This window comes from Erpetoichthys calabaricus, chromosome 5, assembly GCF_900747795.2.
Source record: "Erpetoichthys calabaricus chromosome 5, fErpCal1.3, whole genome shotgun sequence".
NCBI classification, from domain to species: domain Eukaryota; kingdom Metazoa; phylum Chordata; class Cladistia; order Polypteriformes; family Polypteridae; genus Erpetoichthys; species Erpetoichthys calabaricus.
Window position 1 is genome coordinate 22,545,738 of NC_041398.2, and position 16,052 is coordinate 22,561,789.

The 16,052-nt window shown below is 39.2% G+C and overlaps 1 protein-coding gene across 4 annotated transcripts in view; it reads left to right on the forward strand.

Annotated features, from left to right (window-relative positions):
- Positions 1-1,596: 1,596 nt before the first annotated feature.
- The window catches only part of LOC114643699 (zinc finger protein 502-like), a 58,977-nt gene continuing 44,521 nt past the window's right edge, over positions 1,597-16,052 (forward strand). For 2 of the 4 annotated variants that reach the window (XM_051927571.1, XM_051927574.1), the window contains exons 1-2: positions 1,597-1,648; positions 2,872-3,435. In XM_051927571.1, coding sequence (XP_051783531.1) covers positions 2,985-3,435 — 451 coding nt within the window. In that variant the 5' untranslated portion in view covers positions 1,597-1,648; positions 2,872-2,984. Of the gene's footprint in view, positions 1,649-2,865; positions 3,436-16,052 lie in introns of all 4 variants that reach the window. The other 2 variants (XM_051927572.1, XM_051927570.1) reach the window with 2 other exon arrangements.

Sequence of the window (16,052 nt, forward strand, 5' to 3'; positions counted from 1 at the left end):
TAAATAAATATATTTATAAAATGTTTTTCCCTTTCTTGACAAGCCAGGGGTTTATGGTAATCATTCCCCTTGATAGGGCATTGCATATGGTGTTTTTTTTTTTTAACTTTTGAATCTGAGGCCCCTTTTGGCCCAGTGTAGGTCAAAGTCTGCCAGAAAAGCAGGAACTTGGGCTTCTTGCTCCATTTTTGGAGGCCTCACTCCACTTTGGCTATTTTGTGTGCTGCACTTATAACACTTTTTAAAGAATAATGTATTTCTATAAACAAAAGAAGAACAAGAAATGACAAAATGGAGGCAAACGTGCAACGATGGAAAGCACAGAGAATCACTGGAGCTCTGCACAGCATGGCACTACAATATGATTTGAGAGTCTTTTATTTCCTTTCCAAATAAACATATATAATTCATTTAACCGATAGTATAACTGAGAATACAGCAACATTACATAGGCAAAGGGAATATAATCATTGTAGCCTTTCTCTGTGATTTTGTTTCTTGGCAAAATTGAATTTTGTGAACTCCCGGTCCACAACATTCTGCTAAGCTTAACTTTCGCATCGTGACGGAGCAACCTCAGAGGTGACGCTTAGTCGCATCACTTACCAAGTGTGACTTTCCCCGATCATCCATGGTGGAACCCAAACAGCTAAAATGAGCCCCATGTCGCAATTTAAGCGAGGCTTACTTGCTAAGTGCGTTACCTGGAGCAGTCCCCTGGTTTATTTAAACTTTGTCCCAGATATAAACTCCCTGACGTCTAACGTAAAGCGACAACCTCCTCAATGGAGTGGAGCTATGGGGTTTTGGAGATATAATCTTTTCATAAAAACTGGAGTTAGAGGCAAGATTTTTTTTTACCTGCATTGTTATCAATCTTAAATTTAATATTGTTTATTGTATCAGTATGCTGCTGCTGGAGAATGTGAATTTCCCCTTGGGATTAATAATCTATCTATCTATATCTAAGATGAGGTATATGATCAGTCTCCACTGAAGTTTGAAAGTCTCGTACAGTTAAAACAAATATTACCCCGTAGTTGCATCACCTATTTACTCAGACGCACACGTCCACTTATTTGTCTCTAAGGGGGTGTCACTACTCAGAAAAGCGTTCATTCGCAAACCAGCACGCCTTCGCTCCGCTCCGCTGACGAGTCAATTAAGTTGCACACCTCCGATAACATTTACTTGTCTTTTCTTTACAATTATTAACAGATAAAATAATTTAGGATGAAGGTTTTGTGCAATAAAATCGTGATTTGAAAAGGCTCTTAACTGTTTATGTCTTATTTTTTCTCTGCTGTTTTACTATGTACTTCAACTAATTCCAGCTCAATTAACATACACGTCCAACTCCGTAACTTCCGGGTGAAGTTTTCCGTTCTCGAAATCATGTGAGAGAAACGCAAAATCCGATTGGCTAGTCAGCCATCCTAATTAACGGGCGCGCAGAAATGTTCGTGTAGTCGCATATTAATGACGTAATAAGATGGGCTTTGTATTATTTCAAGCGCGCGCGTCTTTTAAGTGGAAAGTAGGATGAATAAGGTGCACTCTGAATACCAGTTTGTCATAAAAAAGAAGAAGAGGAAGGGGTTTGATTTGAGCAAAGCCAAAAAAATGAAAGAAGCGTATTGGAGATCAGGTGCGTATTGACAGCCGAAGGAACCAGAGTTTTAGATCCTTTGCAGGCCGCCGTGTCCTTAGCCGGGACCCTCCTATGTATGGTGCCTGTTACTGTCGAGCCAATCCTTCAGATAGTTGGAAAATGTCTATCGGGGTTGGAAGATAATTAATCTGAGTTGAAGCGATCCCACTTTCAGGTGATGTGTTAGGTTTTTACTTTAGTTTGAAAGGATATCTAGAGTTACGCGGGACATTAAGGCATTAAGTTCACTCGGAAACCGGTGTCTTTTTTTTTATTTTTTTTATTAGTTTTCAAGTGTCTTCATTTCAAATAAAATTAGAACGGTAATTGAAACCAAATTGAAAATCTTTCTAAAAGTTACAGTGTACGGCATTCAGCGACTGTTAGTTTTATTTAGTTAACTTAACGAAGGCACAGAGCAGGGCAAGCGCCCATCGGCCAGTCAGGAGTCGCGAAGGACGCGTTTAAACGTCTTCGAATGTTCATCAAATGTTTCCGTTTAAATACGTAAAGACCACGGAGGGGGTAGCAGAGTCAGTCGAAGCCCAAGCCGAAGTTTACCGCAGGCTTCAACGCCGATAAGCCTATTCCTGCTGAACTGTAGTGGTGTCCGTATACATGATTAAAATGGTGTGTTTTAAACTACTTCTTAGTTATTCAGTAAAGGTCTGGTGTGTGTGTGTGTGTGTGTGTGTGTGTGTGTAGAAGGAGATTAATGTATTGCTATTAATTGTATGTTTACTTGTATGTTGTTTGACATTGATTTTGGTCATTTTGTTTACAGTGTGTTTATTTGTGGGCACTTTGTATTGCCTTGGGTTGTTGTGATACTTTTTTTGATATTAACTTCGTAAAACTGATCGCATTGACAAGCCCAATACTTAACACTATGATTTTGTTGTTGTTCATTTTTAAATTGTTCTCAAATGCGCTTCTTAAATAACCTACACTTACACTGCACTCCCATGGCCCTGTGTTCCCTCTTGTTTTGGAGAAGATAGATAGATAGATACTTGAGTCTTGGCATAATGGTTCAATGGGTGGGGAGTTATTTGCTGTTGACTGATTTTTTTTTTTTTTTTTTTTAATTTGTAGTCCCCTTGCAATGTTTGCTTGCATCCGAGATGGGTGTGAAAGTGTAAATTGCGTTAACTAAACATAGAAGTATTTAATCATTTTTGGTGTAGTTATTAAAGAACTATTTCTGTCCACAGAGCAAGAAAAATCTAAAATCTGAGTCTGGATCAAAGTGCAATGAATTGCACCACAAGCTTCCATAACAGGCCTGGGATGATCAAAACGGAGTGCAGGGACCAAGGAGAGGGGAAACACCATGACGAAGATGGTTTCTCTTAAAGAAGATGTCATAAAGCAGGCAATGATCTGCATCAAAGTAGAGGATTGTGAGTGGGCCCCTGTCTATTTTACACAAGAGAGTCCCGGTGTGAAACTTCTGGACTGTGAGAGAGAGATATCTTTACTTAAAGAGGAGGAATCTGTTGGCATTAAAGAAGAGGATCATCAGCAAGTCTCCATTTATGATGGAATGCAAAACTGTGAAACGACCAACATTTTCAAGCAAGATTTGTCTTCTGAAAATGACTCCAGTTTATGGGGGTTGCCGGTGTTTCAAACAGACTCTGCTAAAGGAAAACAAAACTCTCCAAAACCGCACTCTGTCCAAGAGAAGTCTGAATCACCTGAGTTGGAGAACAAAGTGATGGAGGAAATGTGTGACAGGAGGGAGGAGAAAGAACAACCCTCCATGGTGCAGTCTGGAATATGTAAGTGATGCCCCTTAAATGGGTAGAGGGGCATCATGTCCCAGCATTTTCAGTTTTTATTTTGAATATACAACGAGAGAGAGAGACTTGAGTCAGTTAGCATGCTTGGAAACACTCCAAGGCAGAATGATGCAGTGGCATAGTGGTTAGGCTTTGGACTTCTACCTTCAGGCTGTGGGTTCAGAACCCATTTACTGACACTGTGTTACCATGAGCAAGTCACTTCACCTGTGGACCAATTGCATGTCCAATGTTGTAAGTCTTCTTTGATCAGGCTTCTCAAACTCCGGTCCTGGATGGCTGCAGGTTTTCATTCTAACCCTTTTCTTCATTAGCAACCTGCTTTTGCTTGTAATTAACTCCTTTTGCATTCACTGTAATTGTTTTGCTCTTGAAGACTTGGACCCCTTCATTGTTTTTTTTTTTCCATAATTAGCTGCCAGACAATAATGAGATACAAAATGAGCCAAAACAACTGGTGTCCATCATGCAATATCTGAAAAGAAAGAAAGATGAATGTGTCAGGAATGTTGATCTGCTCAGGTCCATGAAACGTTTTACCAGTGCTCTTAAGAAAAGTGAAAATCAACCATTTCTGAAATGTCTGCTATTGAACCATGAGAGCAGCAACAAGGCATGGAATTAAAGAACGGGTTTAATGAACAATGAGAATCAGAGCCTAATTAAGAAACTGGTTGGAGTGAAATTGGATGGAGTTTGAGGCCCTGACTTAGTTGGTCTTTTGTTGGCACCCTCACTTCACATTTCATTTCTGTTTGGGTGCCATTTAAGGAAAGTAATGAAGCAATTCAGAGAAACGATGAAAAAACCTGGGAACAAGTCAATTAAAATTAATTCAAAAGAAGTTAATTAGCAGCAAAAACTGGTCACTAATTAAGAAAAGGGTTAAAATGAAAACCTGCAGCCACTGTGGTCCTCCAGGACCGGAGTTTCAGAACCCTGCCTTAGATTAAGGTGTTGCCTAAATAATAAAACAAACAATAATACGGATTTGATCTTTCGCCACCTCCTGCAAACCACAAGTCCATAACCTTGGTGTCATTTTTGACAGTCGCCTCTCTTTTGAGAAACTGTTTAACTCTGTAGTCAAGAGTTGCTTTTTCCAGTTTTGTCTTTTAGCGAAGGTCAAACCTTTTTGTTATCTCCTAGGGATCTTGAGAAAGGCACTCCTGCTTTTTATCTTTTCTCGGCTTGATTACTGCCACTTATTGTGGGATCAGCAAATCCTTGATACACAGGTTGCAGTTAGTTCAGAATGCTGCTCCCCACCTTTTGGTCGAGGCAAAAAGGTTAGATTCTGTTTTCCAATATTAGACACTGGGTGCCTGTTAGTTTCAGAATTTACTTTGAAATTTTGTGTCTAGTTTTGAAATCACTGCAGGGTGTCTGTTCCTCCTTATTTATCTGAATTGTGTGTTTTACACCAGCCACCCAGAGACCTTACCGGTCAGTTGTCTCTTGTGGTCACTCGTCCCCCTTTAGTTCTGCACTTAGTACAACAGCTGCTGCCCCTCGTCTGTGGAACTCTTTACTTCATTACGTTAAGGCGTCCCCTTCGATTGAACTGTTTCAAAACGAGACTGAAGACCCCATTTCTATTTCTGTAGCTTTCAGTGACCTTCACTGATATTGATGGCTTCCCTATTCTTGGTCATCTTTTTTTTTCTTTAATCTCAATGCTTGCTGTATTTGGTTTTAATGTTACTTTATTTCTATTTTATGTATGCTCAGTTTGTTTTAATGTGGGGCATTTTGGCTACAGCATACTGATGTTTTAAATGTGCTCTATAAAATAAATTGACATTGACATTTAGTGGTTTGCACTACAGCCAGATGGGCTGATCTTCTTGGATTCAAATCCCACATCAGGTTGCTGACTTTTTATTGTTTTCCCAAACGCAAATTGGATTAACATGTGCTCGGAGAACAATTAAAGAATCTGGCATTTAGGCACCATTTGACAAAGATCAGTTTAAACAGACAGACCCACTTCTGTTGTTTTTTTGTTTTTTTTTTGCGACTAAACAACAAATAGAATTTAAAAATGAAGTAAAGGCGCGGAATGTTTACACCTGAATTCTATTAACGAGTTCTCGGCCAAGTTCTGTAAATCTTTTCAGCAGATCCTTGTTAAAACAAATTGTTGTGGTGTCGGGTTGTGTGATTTTATTTATTTACTAGCCATCGCCCGTGGCTTCGCCCACGTAGAAGTGAAACAGGACAGCGAGGAGGGCCATGCCCGTGACGTCACGCTTTCCTCTTCCCTCGGCCTGCAGCCTTTATCTCGGATTAGTGCAAATATATCTCTCCTGCAAGTGAACTATGATTCATAGCACAATGAGAGAACTCGCAAAATCAACTGGAATGTTCAAGCAAATTACAGTAATCCCTCGCTACTTCGCGGTTCACTTTTCGCGGATTCACGACTTCGCGGATTTTATATGTAAGCATATGTAAATATATAACGCGGATTTTTCGCTGCTTCGTGGGTTTCTGCGGACAATGCGTCTTTTTACTTCTGGTACTTGCTGTCTCAGTTGGTTTGCCCAGTTGATTTCATACAAGAGATGCTATTGGCAGATGGCTGAGAAGCTACCCAATCAGAGCATGCAGTTAAGTTCCTGTGTGCTGCTGATTGGCACAGCGACGGAGTGTTGCATTAACCAGGAAGTCTCATCTCACTCATTCAGCATTAACGTGCTACGGATTCAGGGGCCGTGTCCAAGCGCCAACAGAAAGATGCAAATGATTGCAGAAAAGGTAAACGTTTTGGATATGTTGAAGGAAGGGAACAGCTACACCATTACAGCATCAATGAGTCTACGATTCTTTTTATTTAAAAAGGAGGAAAAGCATATAAGATCTACGGCCGCAGTGTCCTTTAACCAGGGTGCAAAACGAGTTGCAAGTGGACGTGATAAGGCAGTAGTCTGGATGGAATCTGCTTTAGGAATCTTTGCAACAAGGTCGACGATGTCATGACCGCCTACAAGCTGCTACATATACTTCGCTACACAGTAAGTGTAAACTTATCTACCGATTTTCATATTGCTTAGCAGTTGTCCCTGTTAGTAATAGAGTAAAGGGTGGGTGTAAACAATACAGGGAGGGTTTAAAAACGTCCAAATAATTAAATAAATATGGTGTCCCCTACTTCGCGGAAATTCATTTATTGCGGTCGGCCTTGGAACCTATCTCCCGCGATAAGTGAGGGATTACTGTATAGAAAAAAGCCCAATCTAAATCCATTAAGTAGTTTTCTCGTTTTCTAGCTAAGCGGTTGTAAGGTACACCCCGAGGCTGGCGCGTGAGTGAGGAGGGTCCCGCCCCCCTCCCCTCAGTCCGCTGTGTCTTTCTCTCAGATTCGGGCTAATAAATCGATACCACAAGCAGTGGCGGCTCGTAGCTAAAATTAATGGGGGTGCTGCTCCAGAAAATTTTTAGCCTTTGTTTTAAAACTGTGTAAAAGTAAACAAACCTGTATAAAAAGAAAATTTATTCAGAAACTGAAAAAAAAAAAATGAATCAAATAGAATCGCTGGAAGCAGGATAATAATCTAATTCTACACTTTATCACATTCAAGAATATGGTACACAGTTTTTAAGCACAACACACGCGGAGTAAAAAAAACAAAACACTACCTTCCACCAGCACGCCAGGGTCGACACTGCGGGAGCGACCGTGCTCTCGTAGCCTTGCGTCCAGCTTCCTATGTGCGCATGCGCACAACAGCCAAACACCACGCCGCTGGAACTGTGAAGTGCACAGTTCCATACAAAGATTTTTGTATCTTTTTCATAAACTGGGGGATGGCTACTGACATTAAGCTTAAGGATTATATATAGTACAAGTATAAAGAAAGAATTAAAGAAAAAAGGACTCATTATATTAAATGTTATCGATTTAATATCAAGTGGAAATAGGGGGTGCTGCAGTTCTACAGTGCCTATACGCGAGCCGCCACTGACCACAAGCGAACTATGATACTTGGTGAAGTGAGACAAGTCGCAAAATCAGCTGGAATGTTCAAGCAAATTATAGAAAAAGCCCAATCTAAATCCGTTAAGTAGTTTTCTCGTTCGCTAGCTAAGCGGAGTTAAGGTTACTCCCCAAGGCTGGTGTGTGACTGAGGAGGCCCCCCCCAGCCCCCTTCCCCCCAGCCCACTGCCTTCTTTCTCGGATTCGCATTTATTTATCGCTCCTGCCAGCGAACTTTGATACTTAGTGCAATGAGAGAGGTCACAAAATCAACCGGAATGTTCAAGAAAATTCTAGAAAAAATCTGTTAAGTAGTTCTCTCATGAAAAGTGGGCAGATATACAGACAGACGTTGGATTTTATATATAGAGAGATTTTATTTTTTTCTTTCCTTTCTTTCCCCAATTTGAGATATTCTAGAAAAGGGTTTTAGCTCGGTGACTGCTGTTTTTTGATTCAATCCGACTTGCTTAATTAAAAACCAATTCTTTGTGAAAGAAATAGCTGGACACACAACAAAGGTTTGGGGCAGCCACCCGTATAGTTTCCCTAGCTGCAAAAGGCTTTAAAATAGAGTACATTGTGTACTGGTTAGAGTCCAAAACAGAACTGTTTAAGTATGGAGGATGAGGGTTTTTTTTATAGGCGATTCACAGGAAGTGACGTCCTCAGGGCTGGGACAGGAAGGATTTCTCATGTTTGGTCTGCGGAGAGAAAAGAGAGAGGTTCAGTGCACCCCACCACCCCCTGGCCTGGTGTGAAATTGTCATTTCCTGGTCCCTTTGGTTGACTCCCAAGCACACGTGTGTGACACCTTGTTAATAACCAATCTCTTTTTTAATTTTATGGCTTTTTTTTTTTTTCCTACTTTCCAAGGATATCATCCAAATGATTTGACCCATGAAGCGGAGGATTCCTTCTCAGTCCTGAGCTTTGTTCCTCTTCAGTTTCTTTCCCAATATTGTATTAAAAGCTGATTTGTTCACAATGAATACACATGGGGGTAAAAGAAACAAGTTAGATAGAGGACTGCAGGTTCCTTTTTCATTTTCACACCTTTTGCTAATAAAGAACCCTTTAAAATGAGGAAATGTGGCCTGTTTTAGATAAGCAGTTAAGGCCAGGGAGTCTCAGCAACCGAGACAACTAAAATGAAGCATAAAAAGCAGTAAGTACTTCAATAGCATTAATTGACTGATCAGTAAGAAACTGGTTTTGAGGAAAAATTTGCAGCTTCTGCAACCCTCCAAGACTGACTTTACAAACCCCAGATCTGGAATATTAGAACAACTTTGTGAAGTACAAGCCATTTAGTTCAAAAAGCCTGTCTGTCTCTTTTTGCTAAATTGCCAAAAGTAACATAGAGTTAAAATTTGAAGGTTCCTAAAGGCCTGCTTTCCATCGCACTATGTGGTCATTTATTCCATACATCTATGCTCTCCATAAATTGTCTGTTTTTTACCTGCATTATTATCAATCTTTAATTTTAATATTGTTTTTTGTATCAGTAAGGTGCTGCTGGAGTATGTGAATTTCTCCTTGGGATTAATAAAGTATCTATCTATATCTCATGTTCAGAAGAACTTTCTGTACTTTTCTATTATTGTGATGTACAGTTCAAAATCAGACAATCTACCCCTACCCAAATCCTAAACTTAACCTAACAAACTGGTAACCTGGGTCTCCAATCTTAATTAAATAACTCTCTGGAACCTAACCCTAATATTAAAATTAGTTCTCCAAAATTCTAAGGCTACAGGCACGATACATTTACGTCACGATTATAGAAAAGTACAGAACTTTCTAACGTGTGTGAAATCTACCCTTAAAAAGTTTCCACCGGTTCCAGCAAGATATGCAAGTAAATGTAAAATATTAAATTGCTTTCCTCCTTGGTATACAAGGTGAAAATAATGTGGTCTGCTCTTCCGTGTTAGTGTTCAGATCTTTTTGTACCATAACCAATATGGCGGCATTCTGCACAGATCTGAAAAGTGTAAGGAATCTCTCATTTTCAAAAAGGATTCTCATAAATGTGTGGTACTTAACAAAACGCCAAGGCCTGACATGTAAACGGAAATGCTTTGCATGTGATCTGCTCTCTATAAGGCAATTTCAAGTACATGTTTTGTTGACCGGCACATTTCAACTACAGGCATTTGGATAATGCCTTAACAATATACAGTACAATGAGCGAAAAGACCACCAGCAGCTCATCACAACTGACAGTTGAGAAACATTTACATCCTGTAATTTGATTTCAGTTTGTGCTGCCCAATCAGTTTCAGCCTTCACCACAATTACATGCTGTCACTTATGATCTGATCGAAACTCTGCTGAGGGATCGTCTGCATCTTTTATGTTTGTCTTGCACGCTGGAAATCGGTGATCGGAGGCTCTGAATGTTGTCTAGCACTCTTGTGACATCACATACACTTTTATTTTTTATTAATTTTAATTAAAAGCAAATAACAATCCATACAATCAAATAAAACTGAACAGAACCAAAATCCAACCTCCACCCAAAAGAAAGCAAGAGAGAGGAGGAGAGCTGACCAACAAAGCAATTAAAGCAGCAATTAAGAGCATCCTTTTCCACGGTATAGAAGCTTATTCTAAAATGTGATTGATTATATCCTGCCATATTTTAAAACCACTCTCACTCTCTGAGTGAGAATTTGATTTCTTCTAATTCCAGATAGGACATCAGTTACCCATTGACTTTAAGGTGGTGGGGTCGGATTCTTCCATTTGAGCAAGATAAGTCTATGTGCTAGCACTGTGGTAAAGGCAATTTACGATTTGTTTGTCCTTCTCCACTTTAAGCCCATCTGGGTGCCCACCAAACACAGCTATTCATGGGTTAGGAGGGATTGTGACACCAACGCTCTCTGATACGCATTTCAAAGAGGTTTGTCCAAATTGGTGTTTGGTGGACTCCCAAAACCTGTGACCCAGTGAGGCTAGAGCTCGATTTGCAATGTCCGCAGGTTGAATTTTGCCCCGGAAACGTTTTGCTTAGGTTTTTAATCGAGATAAATGAGCTTGATTTGAAGATTTTAAGTTGAATAATCGAGTGCTTTGCGCATATGGAGTTGCAGTATATCCTGTGCATAGCTGCCTTCCACTCCTTACCATGAAGTATTAAGTGAAAGATCCTTTTTCCCCACTGAGCCCTGGGATCTTTGAAAGGAAGTTTCTTTAAAACATTTTTATAAATTGTAAAATCACACACATTCAAAGTTCACCATTTGTACAAAAGCATTCATTCTATATGCTTCACTTTGACTAGAACTGAGAATTATAATGCTGTCACTAGCCGTTTCGAAGCACTTCTCACTATTCTTGCACAATAATTTGCTTTCTTCTTCACCTGATTTCTATTCTGGCAGTTTGTACTCCACTCGTCCTGTCATAACAAATGCTGCCCTCCATCACTATCTGCAGATCACTGGCAACATGAGGGCTGGCGGTGAATAAATTGTCTCTTGTATAACAATGAGAAGTCAAGCAAAATGACACCTTTTATTGGCTAACTAAAAAGATAATATTATGCAAGCTTTCGAGATAACTCAGGCCCGTTCTTCAGGCAGATATAATACAGAAACTGGAGTTTTCCTGTGTTTATAGAGACACTAGGACAGATACAACATTGAAAAACCTTCATGTGAGACATCTTAAATGTAAAAAATTAACAGACTTCTTCAGGCTAAGATTCATTTAGCAAGAGAGGAGAACCATGCATGGTCAAGATTTTTGGATAAGATAACTGTCCAACAAAGTCTTTTGAAGTTTCTGATGAGTTTTTCAATACAATGTGGGTCTGTAGTCAGGTTGTCTGGGTCAGTCTGTGTGATTTAAACAATCCTCATATCTGGTTATAAAACTCTTGTCTGTATTCAAACCGTGTTGCAATGTGTTAAATTTTAGCATGAGTTTAACTTCCCATTCTTTTCTCTCTTGCTGTGTTCTGAAGTTGCCCATAAGCACTGTGACTTTAAAGTCCCTCTCAGTGTCCATGGCTGCTGAAGTGAGCTGCTACAGGAACATCTGTGTTGCCATGCTTGATGTGGAACCTGTGGAAATTCAGTCTTTGGCAGAGTGTTTGTCCAGTTTCTCCCACATAGAGTGCATTGTCAGGACATTTCATGCAGAGAATTAGGTAGACCAGATTAGATAATCTTGTAAAACAGTAAAGGGGATTGGATTGGCCAGTCAAGTGTCAGATATTTCTCTGGAAAATGCAATTTTTTTTATAAAATATAATTAGGCGCCCCTATAGCTCGGGATATCCCATGCATAACTCGAGGCTTGTGTTCAGTTTTTACAAATTCACCTTTGGCAGAAGCAACATGTCCCAAACATTTCTTGCAGATGAATTAAAAATGTTGTAGCTCACAAATGTTATTGGCAGCTCCTGTGTCCACCTTGTGTTTATTTTCTCCTACAGGTTTCAAACAGTCATGGAACTGCTACCTGATTGAAAACCCTAATGTATTGTTCTTTTTAGTACCTCACTGTAGAGTGTTAATGCTTTGCTGGAATATCTAGCCTCTTCTGGTTCTGTTTCTTTGCCAGCTTTGCAGCAGTCGAATGGATTCATCTGAATGTCCACATTCTTTCTTGCATACACAATATTTCCACTGTCAACCTCCTAATAGTAAGTCATAATAAATCCAGGCTTGTGGTAAATGGTAGATGAGGGGTTGTTTCATTTAAATGTGTCCTATTATTATTATTTTTTGTTCTGCAGCTACATCTTTTCTGTGTTTGTAGCTAACATCAATCCAAAGCTCTTTTTTTTGCAAAAATGTCCGTCTTATGTTCAAAGTGTTTAGCTTACATGGCCACGTGTATGATAATATTACAAGAACCAGAGTTCAAACAAAGAGAAGCCACATTGGTATATAGAATGTGGCAAGCGATTCTCACAACTCAGCCATCTCAACACACACATACTCGAGAAAGAGTGTCATTGTGTAAACTACCACCCTGGCATCGGAAAGCTGTCTACAGTTTTCTTTCTAATGATCTCTGGACTGTACTTTGTGTATCTAGACAACTTCTGAGCAGATCTATCAGTTTTCCTGTTTTTTTTTCCCCCCCTCCTTCAAATACTGTATTAACATCAGCAACTCTCCTTAGCTTCTCCAGACCCAACCCACAAAGTCCAGGGTTGTGCTTGTCAGCATGGGCTTCAGTTTCGAACAAACAAGAAACAAACGATGCAATTAAGTAGTAAAACTGGTCCAGATGTTGCATTTCTTCTCAATGAAACTGAGGGTAGCATAAGCTCGCTTATCTAGCTTCCTTGCTCTTTATTATTAGACAGTTACACAATTCTTTAAACATTTATATTATTACACATTTTATAAAATCAACCTTGTATGGTAGACATTATTCCCAGATATATATATATAAGTAATGTTTAGCATGAACAATCATTTTGTAGTGAAGTTGCAGGAGTCCGAGAGAAGCCACCTTCCTTGTGGCAAGCGATTCCCACAACATTGGGTTTTCTTCTCAATATTTGGTCCTTGCAGAGAAGTAGCAGCAGGACTGTGTCACAAGTCAACAGGCTTTAATGCTTTCTATGAGTGCATAAGGCAAAAGTTGGCAAGGGTAGAAGTTATTCAATATAATCAATAAATACACAAATTGTGAAAATCATCTCTCACAACAGTCACTCAAAGCACACTCAAGTAATCCTACTTCTAGCATGACTTTTGCATAAGCAGTACTGTTTTGAGGCTCAAACCATGTAAATAAATCTTTCTTCACTTCCTTTCTAGTGATGTCTACTGTCTTCGTATATCTGTCCGGTCTATCAATTTTACTGTTTATCCAAATCCTCCAAGTTCCTTGCTTTCTGGTCTAAATGTTTTAATACCTAGTATTTTAGCTGTTTGTGGTTTGGACTTGTGTATTTTATATTTGTTTTTCCCATCATACACCATACCTTCATTGTTGTGTCCAGACCAGCCTTTTCTCCTAACATCACATTTCACTTCTATTTAGAATTTTGTTCATTTCTCTCCAAGTACATTTGGTTGGCTGTTTTATGCAAAATAATTTTCTTTTATCTGCTTTAATATTCAACTTCATGTATTTTAATCACTGTTTCTCTTCGTCTCTTAAAGCAGATTTCCCAGAGACTGGCAGCTTCTCTTCACCTTCATTTGCTCAGACCTCTCTTTGGTTCAACTCTGAACAGAACAACTGCAATGAAAATACAAAGAAAAAGGTTTGGAGAGATCTGACAGTCTGCCTTCTTTGCAATACAGTTCTCTGCAGATTGGACAAATAGCAACAATGGATGACATTGGGTCCCATCCGCAGATTCAAAATACAAATCTGTTGGCGTTGTTAGTTTGCCAAGAATGTGGAAAATCCTTCACTTGCAGATTTGATTTTAAAGACCATCAGAGACTTCATAAGGGAAAGCAGCCACATGGGTGCATTGAATGTGGTAAACAGTTCACTCAACTGGGCAATCTTAAAGCACACATGAGAATCCATACCGGTGAAAAGCCACATTGTTGTAAGGCCTGTGGTTAAACGATTCTCTCAGCTCAGCCATCTGCAAGCACACACCAGAGTTCACACTGGAGAGAAGCCGCATGGCTGTGCAGAATGTGGCAAGCGATTCTCCCAGCACAGCCATCTCAAAGCACACTCAAGAAGTCATACCGGAGAGAAGCCACACTGTTGTTCAGAATGTGGAAAACACTTTTCACAACGCAGGGACCTTCAAACACATACAAGAGTTCACACTGGAGAGAAGCCACACTGCTGTGCTGAATGTGGGAAACTGTTCTCGACCATCGGCAATCTTGCCAGGCACAAAAGGATTCATGCTAGGGAGAAGCTATTGCACAGTCTTCAAAGATGCACAGATTCATGTGGGAGAGAATCCTTGTTCACATTAACAAGTGGATGATTCTCAAAAACATGCAAGATGTTCCCCTCGTTGCTTCTGAAAGAAATTTTATTTTAAACAACTTTTTTGCCATGCAGGAAACGTGTGGGGGAAAACATGAGGCCAAAATAAAGTCCTACAAGGGGATGCAATGATCTCTCCTGCAATAACAAATCAAGGACAAGCAGAAATTTCCAATGTTGGCCCCCTGTGTGAATAGCATTCACATAAAATATGGTTAAAGTGTTGATACTACAGATAAGTGAGTCGCATAAAGGAAAAAAGAAAATGTTTCAATCACCTTAGAGATTTGACCCATTTATGAGCTCTAGAAATGTAAGGTTAACAAATTGCAGTAAAGACTTGAACATCTTTATAGCAGTTGCAGTAAAGACTTGAACATCTTTATAGAATGGAGGACTATGATGTCGAAATAGAAACAGAAATTAGGGCAATAAAAGAAGAATTAGTAAAAGTGTAAAAGAAAAAATAAAATTTCAGAGTTCAAGAACAAGAGGAAGGAGAGAAGTGTTCTCGATACTTCTTCAAGAAAGTAAAGGAGAGGGTGAAAAGGCCAAAATAGTAGAAATAATAGATAGACGGAAATAGTAAAAGAGAAAATAAGGGAAATGGTTCTGGCTCATTATCGATTAAATTTACAGAGAAAAAGAAATAAACAATGAGGATATAGACCAAATGGCAAAGATGATAAACCGAAGATTTGAAGGAGAAAAAAAAGGAAAGCTTGTGTCAAGAAATAGAAATGGAAGAAGTGGAGTCAGCTGCTAAAATGTGCAGCAGAGGGAAAACTCCAGGGAAGGATGGTTTGCCGATAAAATTTTATTTGGAATTTTGGGATATATACATACATACATACATACATCGTTTGTTTATGGAAATTCTAAAAGACCAAGAGATGACAGAAACAATGAAAAGGGGAATAATCACGCTCATTCCAAAACAGGAGGAAACAATGGACATTAAAAATTGGAGACCAATTACGCTGCTGTGGCAGGACTACAAAATATTGACAAGAGTTTTGGCAAATAGATTGAAAACAGATATTGAGAGTGTAATAAAAGAACAGGCATGTATGGTACAGGGGAGAAGTGCAGCAGATAACCTGTGTGTCTTAAGTGACTGTATTAATTTCATGAGAGAGAGAAACCTGGATGTCGGAATATTAAATTTAGATCTGGAGAAAGCATTTGATAGAATTGCATATAAATATATGTGGAAGATACTCCAAAAATGAGTTTCCGAAGGTTTTCTGAACTGGATAAAAGTAGTCTATAAAGATATATGAAGTCAGATAAAAGTAAATAACAAACTAATGGAGGAGTTAAAGGTGAAATGTGGACTAAGACAAGGGTGTCCATTGTCAGCAGTGTTGTTTATTCTGTGTATAGAGCCCCTGTTAAATAAAATTAGGAATGACACAAATATAAGAGGAGTTGAAGTACCAGGAAGTGGGGGGCAACAGATAAAAGTGTTTGCATATATGGACGACATAACAACAATAGTAAAAGATACATGAAGTATAAATAAAGTAATAGAGCATACGAAAGTGTTCTGTAGGGGGGTCAGGTTCAACTGTAAACCTAAATAAGAGAGAATGCGTCCTTTGGGGGAATGGAAAGAAAAACCACTAGGAAGATAAGGTTATCAAATGTGGTGAAAGTATTAAGGATAAGATTT